General features: G+C 43.6%; 1 protein-coding gene across 8 annotated transcripts in view; it reads right to left on the bottom strand.

Annotated features, from left to right (window-relative positions):
• Nucleotides 1–5309: 5309 nt before the first annotated feature.
• The window catches only part of TSEN2 (tRNA splicing endonuclease subunit 2), a 49157-nt gene continuing 38234 nt past the window's right edge, over nt 5310–16232 (bottom strand). For 7 of the 8 annotated variants that reach the window (XM_032149744.2, XM_058437288.1, XM_058437289.1 and 4 more), the window contains 4 exons: nt 11380–11416; nt 10424–10535; nt 8319–8408; nt 5310–7321 (listed from right to left, as the gene is read on the bottom strand). In XM_032149744.2, coding sequence (XP_032005635.1) covers nt 7262–7321; nt 8319–8408; nt 10424–10535; nt 11380–11416 — 299 coding nt within the window. In that variant the 3' untranslated portion in view covers nt 5310–7261. Of the gene's footprint in view, nt 7322–8318; nt 8409–10384; nt 10536–11379; nt 11417–16232 lie in introns of those variants that run through there. The other variant, XM_058437291.1, reaches the window with a different exon arrangement.

Below are 16232 nucleotides of genomic sequence, written 5' to 3'. Positions count from 1 at the left end.
TTATTTTCCTGTCAATGAGGTTTTTAAACTAAGAATCCATTTACAGCATAAAGTGGCAGCACATTTTATTCACAGAGCAATGAAAATTATTCCTATAAATTAATGTGAGCTGAACAAATTCACCTTCCAATGTGCATAGAGAAAGTGGGGATGTGAAGACAGCAAGGTGGGTGAGACCCAAGTTATGAAGTAATGAGTACCTTCCCCTCGTGGTTTTTACTTTAAAAGCACGTGCTAAGGGCCGGGTGCAGTGGCTCACTCCTGTACTCTCAGCACTTTGGGAGGCCGAGGCGGGCAGATCACTTGAGGTCAGGAGTTCGAGACCAGCCTGGCCAACAGGGTGAAACCCCGTCTCTACTAAAAATACAAAAATTAGCTGTGCGTGGTGGCGCGTGCCTTTAATCTCAGCTACTCGGGAGGCTGAGGCACGAGAATCGCTTAAACCCAGGAGGCAGAGGTTGCAGTGAGCCAAGATGGCAGCACTGGACTCCAGCCTGGGCGACAGAGCAAGACTACATCTCAAGAAAAAAAGAAAAAAGCACATGGTAAGCTCATGATAGTGAACAATAGTAAAACAAAACCAAAAACCCCCCAGAATCTCAATCAGGAAATGGTCACTCCTTTTAAATGAGCTCTTGAGTCTATCTGCACAAACGAGCCCAGCAATGACTGAAATTAGTAAAATTCCAGCCTGTGTCCATTTCATTTTGCCTGACCTGATACACGGAGGTTTGGGGGTTGGGTTTGCTGCTACAAAGCACTTCCTCTGCCCACTGAAAAGGCAGAGTTCAGAAAGGACATGAAGAGAGGGCTATCTTCTTTCTCTGATACCTTCACAGGAGGCTGGGGAAACTGGGATGAGAAACTGTAAAGAAATGAGGTGATTTTTAACAAGTATGTTGGAGTTTGTGTACTGAGACAATCATCGAACTTCAAAAGGCCAACATGCAAAACATTCCCGAATTCCTCTTTGGAAACTTCTTCCAGAACTCGGTTGTTTTAGACCAAATGTGATGTACTACTTCACTTAATCTTATTCCCCAGCCTTGGTACCAAATGATATCTAATTTCCAAAAATCAAACCCATCTTAAAGATACCAATAACTGCCTCGTGTTAAAATAACTTAGGGGGAAGCCATTACACTGAAATGGATCCAACACCCAGTTCCAAATTAAACTAAATGAAACTTAAGATCAGCCAATCCTAAATGGCCAACTGAGCGTTAGTTACACAATCAGATACTTGCCACTGGGATAACCTAAATAAGACAACTGCTCAAACTTTAACCAACCAACTTCTCTCCTGTGCCTCCTCACACACCCTCTAAAAGCCTCCCTTCACATCCTTCCTCGGGAGCCCGAACCACTTCAGTTTTGGTGCAGCTTGATTCACGAATGGCTGTTTGCTCAAATAAACTTTAATGTGCTTTATCCTTTAACATTAGTAATAAAGATATTCAGAAAACTTGCTACAGATCCTTAAAGCCTGTTTCCAAAGAGGCATTTAGTCCATGTTTCAGCACAGTTAACTTGAGTGGGAAAGAATGCATGGCATAGCGACATTTGCATTTACAAGCTCAGGTACTTTCCTTCAAATACAGAACTGCCCACCCAGAATTTGATGCCATTTTAAGCAGAACTATGACTAGTATTCCATGGTGTTCAAGAAGTCAACAAAACCCCAGAGGGTAAAGATGAAAGGATTCCAATTTGCCCCCATTTCTTCACATTTTATACTAGGATTCAGCTTCTCTAGTCTAATTCTTTACTCATTATTAGTAGTAACAGCAGCTGCATTTAATGAGTATTCATAAAGGACTCCACACCAGAAGAAACACTTATTCTTCCTTGTCAATCCTCAAGACCATCCTCTGAGGTGGGTCTTAACATTATGCTTCTTTTATAGATGAAAAGGGAAATTGAGGAAATGTCCAAAGTCATACAGTGGCAAAACTGGGGTTTTGACTGCAAAAGCTGTGCCCTTAACCCCTGGGCCACACTGCAGTGGTCAAGAGGAAAACCCCAGCAAATTGAAGGGGACCAACTGTACCTAGTATGTGCAGAAACTGGGTCAATACTTTGCCATCATTAGAGAAGCAGAAAATAAAGATTTGCTTTTATCAACATTCAAACATGGAAAGGAGGTAAACAATAAAAGTCAGCTAAACTAAATAATATAAGAAATGCCTATTTCATGTTAATTTCCCTTAGGGGCTGCAGGTCTTTTCTTTTTCATTTATTTATTTTCTTGGAGACAGGGTCTTCCTCTGCTGCCCAGGCTGGAGTCCGGAGGCACAATCACGGCTCACTGCAGCCTCAACCTCCTGGGCTCAGGCAATTCTCCCATCTCAACCTTCCCAGTGGCTGGGACTACAGGTGCATGCTACCACACCCAGCTAATTTTTAAAAATTATTTGTAAAGATGGGGTCCCACTATGTTGCCCAGGCTGGTCTCAAGTGATCCTCCCACTTAAGCCTCCCAAAGAGCTGGGATTCTCACCTCTTAATTTTCAAGGAAAGCTTTAGATGGTCCCCATTCCCTATTTTAGGGGGTGCTCTCCAACTTGGAGGTGACATTTGGCAAGAGCTGGCCTCATATTTCTCCTCTCTCACTTCAGCAGGCTACAAATTCCTTTTTTTTTTTGAGACGGAGTTTTGTTATTGTTGCCCAGGCTGCAGTGCAGTGACATGATCTCGGCTCACTGCAACCTCCACCTCCTGAGTTCAAGTGATTCTCCTGCCTCAGCTTCCCAAGTAGCTGGGATTACAGGCGCCCGCCACCACGTCCGGCTAATTTTTTGTATTTTTAGTAGAGACAGGGTTTCACCATGTTGGCCACTCTAGTTTTTGAACTCCTGGCCTCAAGCAATCCACCCGTCTCGGCCTCCCAAAGTGCTAGGATTACAGGCATGAGCCACCGTGCCTGGCCCCCTCCTCTTATAAATAAGACCACATACCAATCTATAGGTTTTGCCCCTAATAAAGGAAATCAGGCATTGATTTACACCAACAGATGGCAATGTTGCTCAGTCCATGGAATTACGAACTGAGACTCCTTAGATTAAGTTTCTTTCATCGTACCAGCATTTGGGAGACTCAGCATTGGCAGCAACTCTGTTCCCCAGAAAAAATTCCAAGTTTCTTCCCAGCACCTCCCGAGATGTGCTTCTTCATTCCATTGTTCAGCACTCCCCGGAGCATACATCTGGGACTCAATCAGTGTTCATGGGATGACCACCAGGATCCTTTTCACAGCAAGTGCCACAGTGTTTCCTATCTGAAACACTAAAATGATCTATACAAAGGTAATCTTCCAAAGCCTCTACAGCATGCATGAATTACTCCTAGAACCAGGAAAACCTACCAACCATTATTAAAAAAACAAAAAACAAAACAAAACAAAAAAACCCACAATGGCTACATCTAGCTCCCTGTGTACAGCAGGTGCTTACAGTATTGCCTCTCCTCCCAATCTCCTCTGCTGTCTTCACTACTTTACCTCCAACTATTTTTCTACCACCTCCTTCTCCTCCACTGTCTCACCTACCAGGGCATAAAATAGGCTTTTCACTTCCTAGAGAAAATAAGGATTGCAATGCTTACACTTTGTCTGAAAGGGGAAAAGTACACCTACTGTGTGCCAGACCCTTTTGTATGTCATTTCATTTCATTCAGTCTGCAAAGCAAACTCAGGAGGTGGTAATTATCCTCATTTTACTGTTGAGGAAACCAAGGCTCAGAGTGATCAAGCAACATTCCCAAGGTCGCCACTGTTCTCCCAGTGGTGATTTGAAATGTGGACCCGAGTTTTCTGATTCTACTTTACCAGAATGTGCCATTTAAAAGTTAGGAAAATCCCAGCACTTTGGGAGGCCGAGGCGGGCAGATTACCTGAGGTCAGGAGTTCGAGACCAGTCTGGCCAACATGGTGAAACCCTGTCTCTACTAAAAATACAAAAATTAGCCAGGGATGGTGGCGGGCACCTGTAATCCCAGCTACTCGGGAGGCTGAGGCAGGAGAATCGCTTGAACTCAAGAGGTGGAGGTTGCAGTGAGCCAAGATCTCACCACTGCACTCCAGCCTGGGCAACAAGAGCAAAACTCTGTCTCACACACACACACACATACACACACACAAAGTTAGAAAGAACATTTGCCTTTGAAATACTGTTTATGAAAATATAAAAACTCTAAACATTTTAAATGACAGAAACCTTTTACTTAAGAGAGATCACACTTGCAATAAAAATATTGCCTCCTAGTTTAACCATTTTACAAATATGATTTTTACATCATGTAAAAGGCATCCCTATATTTCACAAAATTAGATAGACTCAAATTTTCCAGTTTTAAGATCAACTTTAGAAATGGGCCTCGGTTATAGTGTTGGGGGAGTTAACATTCATGGGATGATTATTCAAGTCTGTAATGAGATTTTAAAAATTCAATTCAGTTAGTAAAATCATACATGGGAGATGGGTGGTGAGGAGGAGAGAAAATGTATTTCTTTTTAATCCAACTACTTCTCCACAAGGGTGAAAATAAGAACCACATTCAAGTAAATAGAATTTTTTTTCTTAAAAAAAAGAGAAAGCAAATACGTTGTAACAATAAAGGTAAAATAATTAAGACAAATTTTTTAAAATTATCAATTTAAAGTTATCAATAAGTAACAATGGAACTTCAGGATTTTTTTTTTTTTTTTTAATGGAGTCTCACTCTGTCCCCCAGGCTGGAGTGCAGTGGCGTGATCTCCGCTCACTGCAACCTCCACCTCCCAGGTTCAAGTGATTCTCCTGCCTCAGCCTCCCAAGAAGCTGGGATTACAGGCGCCGCCACCACACCCAGCTAATTCTTTTTTTTTTGAGACGGAGTCTTGCTCTGTCGCCCAGGCTGGAGTGCAGTGGTGCGATCTTGGCTCACTGCAAGCTCCACCTCCCGGGTTCATGCCATTCTCCTGCCTCAGCCTCCTGAGTAGCTGGGACTACAGGCCCTGCCACCAGGCCTGGCTAGTTTTTGTGTATTTTTTAGTACAGACGGGGTTTCACCGTGTTAGCCAGGATGGTCTCGATCTCCTGACCTCGTGATCCACCCACCTCGGCCTCCCAAAGCGCTGGGATTACAGTGCTTTTTTTTGTTTTTGTTTTTGTTTTTTGAGACGGAGTCTCGCTCTGTCGCCCAGGCTGGAGTGCAGTGGCACAATCTCGGCTCACTGCAAGATCCACCTCCCGGGTTCACGCCATTCTCCTGCCTCAGCCTCTCCGAGTAGCTGGGACTACAGGCGCCCACCACCACGCCCAGCTAATTTTTTGTATTTTTAGTAGAGACGGGGTTTCACCGTGGTCTCGATCTCCTGGCCTCGTGATCCGCCCGCCTCGGCCTCCCAAAGTGCTGGGATTACAAGCGTGAGCCACCGCGCCCAGCCTACAGTGCTTTTTGAGTTCTCCTTTACCCACACAGCCACATGATTAGGTAAACATCATCAGCCACATGCTAGAAATAAGAAAATTGAGGTTATCAAGGGCAAGTAAATTGCCCAAGGCACACCACCACAGGGAAGCAGAGCTGAGATTTGAGGCGTTCCTTTCTAGAAGGTTCATTTCACTACCCAGTTTTCAGAATTCTCTCTGGGGAATTAAAAGCCAAGTACCACAGACTGTACCATGGTTCTTACCCTTGGATCCATAGGTGGTCGTCATGGAATCTTTCTGACACTGTTTGCAAAATTACAGGCACAACCAGTAGGTAAGCGGGCCTCAGGCTGCACCCACCCCTGAGGTAGAGGACTGTGTGTGAGCACAAAGCTGGCCGTGCCCGATGTGGTGGGTGGCCTTCCTTGTTCACCACCACCATCACCACCACCAGACAACAGGGCTCTATTTCTGACTGTATGCAATTTTTAGGATAGCGCCATTTTAGCTGAGATACTGATCTCAGGTCCAGTCCTCCACGTGCATGACTGGTAGTGATGCACACCCGCCAACATCTCTGAGCTTCAAACACCCCTCTGTGGGTCCCTCCTCCTGAATTCACAAGGCTGCTGCAGGGATAAATACACAGGCATCTGCCGCATCTCAACTCCTACTCTCCAAATGTTTGCTATCATGGTTTGCAAAATATTTTACCCCATATTGGCTATCCAAATTAAATATAACAAACATGTAAGGGTTTGCAGCAAAATCATTCAAGTAGTGTCTGGACCAGTTAAGAGGATATAGCTCAGGCTACCACCTTGGCCTGAGTTAAGTATTCTACCACCAAAGAGCAAGTATTCCCCCTTCCCATTTCCCCCACTACCCACTTTTTTTTTTTTTTTTTTTTTTGAGACAGGGCCTTGCTCTATCGCTCAGGCTGGAGTGCAGTGGCACAATCTCTGCTCAATGCAACCTCTGCCTCCTGGGCTCAAGCGATCCTCTCACCTTAGCCTCCTGAGCAGCTGGAATTACAGGCATGTGCTACAATGGTCGGTTGATTTTTGTTAGTAGAGAGGAGGTTTCACCATGTTGCCCAGGCTGGCCTCGAACTCCTGGGCTCAAGCGATCCATGCGCCTTGGCCTCCCAAGGCCTCCCAAGTGCTGGGATTACAGGTATGGGTGACCATGCCCAGCCACCCATCTCCCTCCTCTTGCCACCAAATGCCCTTAGGCAACTTAAGTCTTCAAGACTTTCTCACCAATTACAAAAAGGCTTTATTATATTTTGCCAAATGTTAATTGCTTTCATTATGTCTCCAAACATTATTTCACCACTCATTTTTATAACAAGTGCAGTGAAGATATGCTTATCGAACATTGTACAATACTGTTGTGTTCTATAACGCTCTTTTGGGAACAGCTTAGATGTAGGTAACAAGAGATGCCTGTGTATGAAAGTGCTTCATAAACTGTACTGTATAAATGTAAACTACTGCCATTTTCAGGTAAAATCAGAGAATAAATGTCTCTTGTTGGAAGTGTCCTCTCAGGACTCATCTAGTCCAACCTCCCCAGTGACTGGATGAGGGCACAGACTGAGGCCAGAGGCAGGAGGCTCTGGATTGGAGAGTCAGAGGCCAACGCAAGTATAGAATCTGCAGTCCTAGCACAGGGATCTTTCTCCTCCCCTGTGTAATTTATCTTTAAAAACACTGATAGTTTTCTGGTGCTGGGAGCATCGTGCCCTTTAAAACTTATAAATTAATGGACGATTACAACAAAAAGAACTTTTTACCTAGCCGTCAATAAATAGTTGTTGGTGAAATTAGAAATTTGAGGTTGAATTGTTAAAGATCGTCTTGGTCACTCCTCTCTCGTGAAGAAACCCATCGACTCAGAATCACCTCCTGCAACCAATAAAAAAAAAAGACCATTCTGACACCACAGCTGACACCACAGCTACATTTCACAAAGGGCAGTCTATATAATGATGATACTGTTCCCATCTTTATAACAGAAAATCTGGAGAAAATGAATGTAACAATATAAACCTTACAAGCATATAGTACCTACTTTCACCAGGCAAAGATTTTAACAGCTAAGCTTGCCTCTGCTGTGGTATTCTACTAGCACATTTCAGAAACAGGTGGGCTGGATGAAAGCTAGCATTTTACATTAGAGCTAGGTCTGTGATGGCAAAGCTGTAACTGGGCCAGCTACTGAGAAGGGAGAAATGAGGTTGATGAGCATTTTATGAAAAACTAGCTTAGTGGAGATAAGTGGGACCAACTGAAGGGAAGAGGTGCTGGGGCCATGGAGACCGACCAACAGGTCTGCAGGGGGCAGGGTGGCGTGAAAAGAAGAAAGGATGACGTGTACAAGACAGGACGACAACAAAGACATACTGGATGTCGGGAGGAGCCAATGGCAACGTTAAGGCTCTATACACAGAGGGAGAGAATGCAGAAACACAGACACACACTAGACGACTTGGCCAGACCAGAGAGAAACAAGTCAAGATGATAGGAGGCGCCTTGGTTCAATACAGAAGCCCAGAAGCAGGAATGAGTCAACAGGGACACCTCTGGTCTCTGGGAATGAGATCTGTGAGAGGTCCTGGCCTGGCCAGGGAGTCACAGGCCACCTGTGAGACAGCATTTTCAGCTGAGTGATGGGGACATCACAGGTAATAAAGTGGGGAATTAAGGAATAGTGGAAGTCAGCATAGATTTCGTGTCCAGTGGGTTCAATGGGGAAAAGGTGAGAGACTTACAGAGCCTGCCTGAGAAGGCTCTGTTACCAAGGCAAAACTGTATTCATGTATTTTCTTGGGACCACATGTTCTAGACACACTATGATGCACAGAATCTTTGGGATGACATGAATTGCTCTGAGTTTACCCACCTGAACTTTAATCCTTTTCATACATTCTGGTGACTCCATTTCCTTGTCAGTCATAGTAGAGGGTTTAATCAAATAGCACAGCATAAGTTCCTATTGAGAAATGAAAAACCACTTCTGTATCCTACAAAATAATAGTACAAATTTGGGTGCATCAGCAGGAAATGCAGGCGGTCTCCAGTCCCTCTCACTGTGCACTCCAAGTGGAAACTCACAGAGCACATCAGTTTCCTCCTGGGGACATCATAACTGGGATTTACGTTCTGACTAAGTACCTGCCATTTAGTAATCACTGAACATGGCAAGAGATATAAGCAGATACATTGATTATAAACACAGCATTAAGAATACTAAATATAGTAAGTCCTCAATGTCCTTGATAGGTTCTTGGACACGGACTTTAAGTGAAATGATGTTGATACGGTTTGGCTGTGCCCCCACCCAAATCTCATCTTGAATTGTAGTTCCCACAATCCCCACATGTCATGGAGGGACCTCATGGGAGGTGGTTAGATTATGGGGGACGGTCCCCATGCTGTTCTTGTGATAGTGAGTTCTCACAAGATCTGATGGTTTTATAAGAGGCTTCCTCCTTCACTCATCCTCTCATTCTTGCTCCTGCCACCCTTTGAAGAGGTGCCTTCCACCATGATTGTAAGTTTCATGATGCCTCCCCAGCCACATAGAACTGTGAGTCAATTAAACCTCTTTTCTTTATAAATTACCCAGTCTCAAGTATTTCTTTATAGCAGCATGAGAATGGACTAATACAGATGTACAGCAGGTCTTCAAATAAACTTCAACATTGTTTTCTTAAAATAATGAGAAGAAGGCCAGGTGCGGTGGCTCACCCCTGTAATCCTAGCACTTTGGGAGGCCGAGGCGGGCGGATCACGAGGTCAGGAGATCGAGACCATCCTGGCTAACACAGTGAAACCCCATCTTTACTAAAAATACAAAAAATTAGCCGGGCGTGGTGGCGGGCGCCTGTAGTCCCAGCTACTCGGGAGGCTGAGGCAGGAGAATGGCGTGAACCCCAGGGGGCGGAGCCTGCAGTGAGCCGAGATCGCGCCACTGCACTCCAGCCTGGGCGATAGCAAGACTCCATCTCAAAAAAAAAAAAAAAAAAAAAAAAAGATGAGAAGAAAAAATGGTTTTGTTATATGGCATTAAAGTTGCAGTTTCCAAGAACATATCAACAATGTTAAGTGAGGACATATTAAGTATATGCTACGAGTCCCCTAAAATGGGCATAAAAATTCTAGAAACAGCATAGGCTCCCTAATTTTCTATAGGACCAAGCTAAAGCCTAGGCAACCTAACCTGCTTTAAAGGGCAGTCATCTCTAGCCCTGCAAGACCCTCTGGCCTCAGCCCCACCTCACCTCCAGCAGCACGAGGATGAAATTAGAGGGTATCTACAATTTGTTTTCAGCCAGCAAATCACTGAGTAATGAGAACACACACAGCTTTCTTTCTTGATAGTCCTTGTGTAAGCTGAGTCCCTCCTATCTCTGATGGCAACACGAAGGATATAGTGAAACAAAAGCCAGGGAGCCAGAGAGCTGTGGGTTTGGATCCCGAGTCTGCACATGAGCTGTGTGATCTTGGATTAGTCACTCAACGGCTCCAACCTTGGTTTTTCATCCTCAGGATGAGGATAACAACAGGGTGGGAAAGTGCTTAGCAACAAACATCAAGTCCCTTCCTCTTTAAGAGATCTGCAAACTTTCAATGTTTTGACTCCTTTGTGAATATGTGTATGAGTGAATGTTAAATTGCAGTATAAAACAAGTCACATAGCAAGGATATCCCTGGGAAGAGAAGCAATGCCTAACCAGATCAGATCACCACAGGAAACTTCAAAGCTCAGTTATTGGAGCTCAGCAGCAGTTGGGAGGGAGGGGACAATAAAATGTAACATGAGGGGAGGACAACTTCTAGCGCAATAAGGGAAGGGTACAAATGACCCCAAATCTTCCAGCATGTCACTGGCAGGAATGTTATGAAGTTTCTACAAATAACTTTTTTGATTCTACTACATTTAAGAAAAAAAATAAATTGAACCATTTAAGTGACACTCCAATGGCAAAGCTGATGTTGTGTTACCTTAGAGACATTAACGGAAACTCTGCTCAGGGCAGCCAGGGACTTCCAACTGAAAGGCCTGCGGAGAGAGCCTTCAAAATGGTCATCAACTAGCTCGATAATGACAGAATAACTGGAAAATACAGAAAAAGCATTTGAAAAGTAAGCATGAAATAAACCTGTTTAAAAAGAATATTTCTCCTACCAAGAACAAATATACAGAAAATAAAATTTACATCATCTGATTCTAAATTCCCCTAAATTGCTATTGAGAAAATATTAATGAAAAATTCATACTTTAAGTTACAAACTTTCAGGCTGATTCCAACACTTACAGGAAAAAACAAATACTTTTCCCAATGCGAAAGCTGTAAATTCACACAACTGTTTAGACACTAATACTAACTGATGTTTTTTTTTGTTTGTTTGTTTTTTGAGATGGAGTCTCACTCTGTCACCCAGGTTGGAGTGCAGTGGTGCAATCTCGGCTCAGTGCAACCTCCGCCTCCCGGGTTCAAGCAATTCTCTGCCTCAGCCTCCTCAGTAGCTGAGATTACAGGTGCCTGCCACCGTGCCCAGCTAATTTTTTTTGTATTTTTAGTAGAGATGGGGTTTCACTATCTTGGCCAGGTTGGTCTTGAACTCCTGACCTCATGATCCACCCACCTTGGCCTCCCAAAGTGCTGGGATTACAGGCATGAGCCACTGCGCCCGGCCTAAGTGATGTTAAAATGAACAATTACGGCACAGATTAACTCAATGTTTAACACTAGAACATATATTATCATAAACTATGTATCATCCTATATATAGTATAATGACATTAGTGTGTAAGGAGGCATGAACATATAGCATCTATTCGTATCAGGCCAGGAAGAACATGACTTTTGTTCCTATGGCACCAAAAAGTTAAATTAGAGGCCAGAAATTCCTTGTGCCCCTTTAACCCATTAGTTCATTTAAAAATCACTCCAAACCTTGCATGGTAAAATGGAGGGCCTTTCCGATACAGCACTGCAAAGAAGAAAGAAAAAAAAAGAAGTATAACCACTCAAAATAATGAGAGAGGAGTAAAACTCAACAGAAAGCTTGCTTTATTAACTTTTTTCTTCTCCAAAAGGAAGCAAATACTCAATAACCTATATGTAGACAGATAATCTGCAATATGCCTGTGGTCTATTTTTTCAGACAGGGTCTTGCTCTGTCACCCAGGCTGCAGTGCAGTGGCATGACCATGGCTCACTGCAGACTTGCCCTCTTGGGCTCAAGAGATCCTCCACACTCAGCCTCCCGAGTTGCCAGGACTACAGGTGTGCACCACTACACGCAGCTAATTTAAAATTTTTTTTTAGCAACAGCATCCCGCTATGTTGCCCAGGCAGGTCTTAAATTCCAGGGCTTGAGTGATCCTCCTGCCTCAGCCTCCTCAAGTGGGGGATTACAGGTGTGAACCACCACACCCAGCCCCCATCATCTATTTTAAAAATCCGAACTATTTTTTTCCTGAAGCAAAGTACAATTAGTAAAGAAATCTGTTGCCAAGACCCTAACACCTCATCTCACCCTACAAATAAATTCCAAAGTCAAAGTACAGGCACTCTTGCCTTGCCTCTTGTCTTACAGTCTCCAGAGTGAGTGTGAATCATACTGAGAGGTGTAAAATTCATAGAATGTGGATCAATATTTTGTTATTGATTTCAGATCAATGTAATGCAAAGTGTCTGACTCACTACTCTGGCCAGCTACTGTGACACGGGTTGGTAAAAGAGGAGGAATAAGACTCATGCCTATTTTTAAGAAATTCAGAGTCAAGTGATAGAAGTCATAACCATACATGCCATTCAAGTATCAGTTTGCTCCACTATTGAGGACCTGAAGGAGATGGGGGAATTCAGTCTGTGGAGGTTGAGAGCTACTCGATGAAGGAGCCTGGGGCCAGGCACTCTGCCACATAGACTCTGGAATCTGACAGGGAACCCTTCAGAGGCACATGGTCTGTGGCACGGACTGGCTAACTGTTCACCAAATCCAGTTATTTCTCCCCCAGGTACATGGCCAGACCACAGCTCTCAGTCTCCCATACAGTTAGGTATGGAAGGTGACCTTGGAAGCTGTGTGCTGAAGACTGGGAGCCACCAGGAAGCAGTTACTAAAGCATCTTTTGGAGTTGATTGGGCTGCCAATCAGAGACAGCCGTGTTGGATTTCACATGAACAAAAATGAACTCTATTGTTACGCCCTTGAGACTTACGGTTTATATGCAACTGCAGCTATGGGAATTGCCGTAACGACACAATTACATCTGTAAGCTGTTAGCTATCCTCTGTGCTAAAACCAGCACAGAAAAGTTCAAGGAAAAGTTTTGTTTCCCTTGAGGAATGGACAGAATTTTCCTTTTTGGACATATCAATCCTGTAACTAATCATGTTTCTTTTTGGCTCAGGAAGCTCAGAGCCAAATTTGTAGCATGACTTTAGTAACCATATAGGGCCCCAAGGACGACACAGTAACCCTTCACTTAGTCTTGTTTTGCATCTATATTTTCCATGGTCACATTTCCTTTCTGTATTTCCTATTTAAGTTGTATTTAAAGTACTCAACAAGTCAGCTCAAATTCACTGCGGCACAGATGTAAGTAAATATCCAAACATACAATTCTCAACTTTTTGAGATGGAGTGTACTGGAAAGAAACCATGTACTGGAACAAAAGTGAACTCGGGAGTTTGGTTCCCTGCCCAATCTTTGCCTCTTCAAGTTGTGTGCCTTTAGGCAAGTTATTAACTTCCCTGAGCCTCCGTTTCCAAAATCCTAAAATGAAGACATCAGGGGAAATTGAGATCTTTTCTAGTCCTCAAATGCCATTACCTGTAATCAAACACACATCTTTAATCCAATATGCACCCGGAGCATTACAGAGCTTGAAAGTAGCTCACACCCACAAGGCAAGTAATTTCTGATGATGGGCTGACACAGCACAGCTTAGTTTAAGCAAGAACACTGGCAGCAGATGGACCCAAGGTCAAGTCAGCAGTGCCAAGACCATAGGACAACTCTGTATGTCAATTTCCTTATAAAAATTGGGATTATGGTGAAGGCAGAAGTATTAGCACAGTGTATGGCATACAGTAAGCATCACAAAGTTACCTATGCTAGTAACAATTACAGTCTGCGTGGCTTAATGACGAGGATACGTTCTAAGATATGAGTACTTAGGCAATTTCATTGTTGTGTAAACACAGTAGAGTGTACTTACACAAACCTAGATGGTACAGCACACCACACACATAGGCTATGTGATATCACTTATTGCTCCTAGGCTACAAACCTGTTCAGCATGTGACTGTGCTGAATCTATAGACAATTATAACACAATGGTTAAGTATCTGTGTATCTAAACATAGAAATAGTACAGTAAAAATACGATATAAAAGAGAAAACCCGTATACCTGTATAGGGGACTTATGAACGCAGCCTGCAGGTCTGGAAGTTGCTCCGGGTGAGTGAGTCGTGAGTGAATGTAAAGTTCTAGGACAGTACTGTGTGCTACTGTACTCTTTATATACACTTTTTTTCTGTCTTTAGGTTTTTATATATATATATAGAGAGAGAGAGACATGGTCTACCTATGTTGCCCAGGCTGGTCTTGAAGTCCTGGACTCAAAGGATCCTCTCGCCTTGTCCTCCCAAAGTGCTGGGATCACAGGTGTGAGCCGCCATGCCTCATCTCTTTCTTCAATAATAAATTAACCTGGCTGGGTGCAGGTCAACATACAATGAACCATGATGGATATGACCATGGTCCCATAAGATTATAACGGAGCTGAAAAATCCCTATCACCTAATGACGTCGTAGCCATCGTGCTGTCAGAGTGCAATGCATTATTCGCATGTTTGTGGTGATGCTGGTGTGAACAAACCTACTGCGCTGCCATTTGTATAGATGTTTTTTGACCAAAATGTTATGCAGCACATGACTGTATGATGGTGATAGTGTACTCAGGGGGAAAAATGAAATTGTTTTACAAAAATACCTCCCAAGTAGAAAGATGAAAGCATAAGTAGTCTGAGAAATAGTAGGCATTTAAAAAAAGATCTGAGGACCGGGCGCGGTGGCTCACACCTGTAATCCCAGCACTTTGGGAGGCTAAGGTGGGTGGATCACTTGAGGCCAGGAGTTCGAGACCAGCCTGGCCAACATGGTGAAACCCCATCTCTACTAAAAATACAAAATAATAAAAAAAAATTAGCTGGGTGTGGTAGTGCATGCCTGTAGTCCCAGCTACTTAGAAGGCTGAGGTGGGAGGATCATTTTAACCTGGGAGGTTGAGGCTGCAGTGAGCTGAGATTGTGCCACTGCACTCCAGCCTCGGGGATAGAGACCTTGTCTCAAAAACCACATAAATAAATAAAAGTAAAAATAAGGTCTGAAAGAACAGGGAGTATAAAAGGAAAACTCTTTCTTACAGAAGAATGCTAGATAGAGGTGTGGAATGAATGACAAAATCAGAAAATGATTAGTGCAATAATTAAATCAGACAACTATTATAATTATTAGAGAAACAGATACTTAAGGTATCACTCCACAAATGACTTGTTTTTTACAAAAGAAAAACTGTAATTATATGACAGACATTGAGAATGGCCACCATCAAACTTAGCATCACCACAGCAGGAAAGCCTGACTTCATGCACTTCCTGACACACTCCAATAAGCACACACATCACCTATGTGTGCCAAGAGAACCCGAGCTTGAGTCTGATCATCAGGAACACACATACGGAGAATGGGGAACATCCCATAAGACTTCGAAAAAAGTCAACATCATGACAAACGAAACAAGAAGGTAGAGTGACTGTGTCAGATTAAAAGAGGCTGGGCACGGTGGCTCACGTCTGTAATCCCAGCACTTTGGGAGGTCAAGATGGGTGGATCACCTGAGGCCAGGAGTTGGAGACCGGCCTGGCAAACATGGTGAAATCCTGTCTCTACTAAAAATACAAATGTTAGCCCAAGCACGGTGGCAAGCAGCTGTAATCCCAGCTACTTAGGAGGCTGAGGCAGGAGAATCACTTGAATGTGGGAGGCAGAGGTTGGACTGAGCTGAGATTGCGCCATTGCACTCCAGCCTGAGCAACAGAGTGAGACTCTGTTTCAAGAAAAAAAAAAAAAAAGAGACCAAAGAGATTGCAGTGGGTTTAATGGCAGCTCCCAGAAAGATATGTTCATGTCCTAATCCCTGACTTGTGAATGTGACCTGGAATGTGGAATGTGACTTGGAAAAAGAGGCTTTGCAGATGTAACTAAGTTTAGAATTTTGAGATGAGATCATCCTGAATTAGCTGGATGGCCCCTAAATCCAATGACGAGTGTCCTTATAAGAGAAAGGGGGTTTGACACAGACAGACAAGGTAGAGACTGGAGGGATGCAGTCACCAGCCACAAAACGCTTGGAGCCACGAGAATCTGGAAGAGAAAAGGAATGGATTCTCTCCCAGAGCCTTTGGAGGGAGCCTGGCCCTGATGACACCTTGATGTTAGACTTCTGGCCTCTAGAACTGTGAGAGAATGAATCTTTGTTGCTTTTAAGCCACCCAATTTGTGGTAATTTCTTATGAGCCCTACGAAACTAAAAGGTAGATATAACAATCAAATGTGACTGTATCAAGAAAATCAAAGCCAGGGGCCTGCCTGGTGGCTCACGCCTGTAATCCTACACTTTGGGAAGCCAGGCAGGAGGATAGCTTGAGCCCAGGAGTTCGAGACCAGCTTGGGCAACATAGAGAGACCCCATCTCTATAAAAATTACAACCAGAATAGCCACAAAAGAC

Source organism: Hylobates moloch, unplaced genomic scaffold (assembly GCF_009828535.3).
Source record: "Hylobates moloch isolate HMO894 unplaced genomic scaffold, HMol_V3 SCAFFOLD_4, whole genome shotgun sequence".
Lineage (NCBI taxonomy): Eukaryota > Metazoa > Chordata > Mammalia > Primates > Hylobatidae > Hylobates > Hylobates moloch.
Note: the sequence above shows the minus strand (reverse complement) of the source record. Positions and strands in the feature narration are given on the sequence as shown.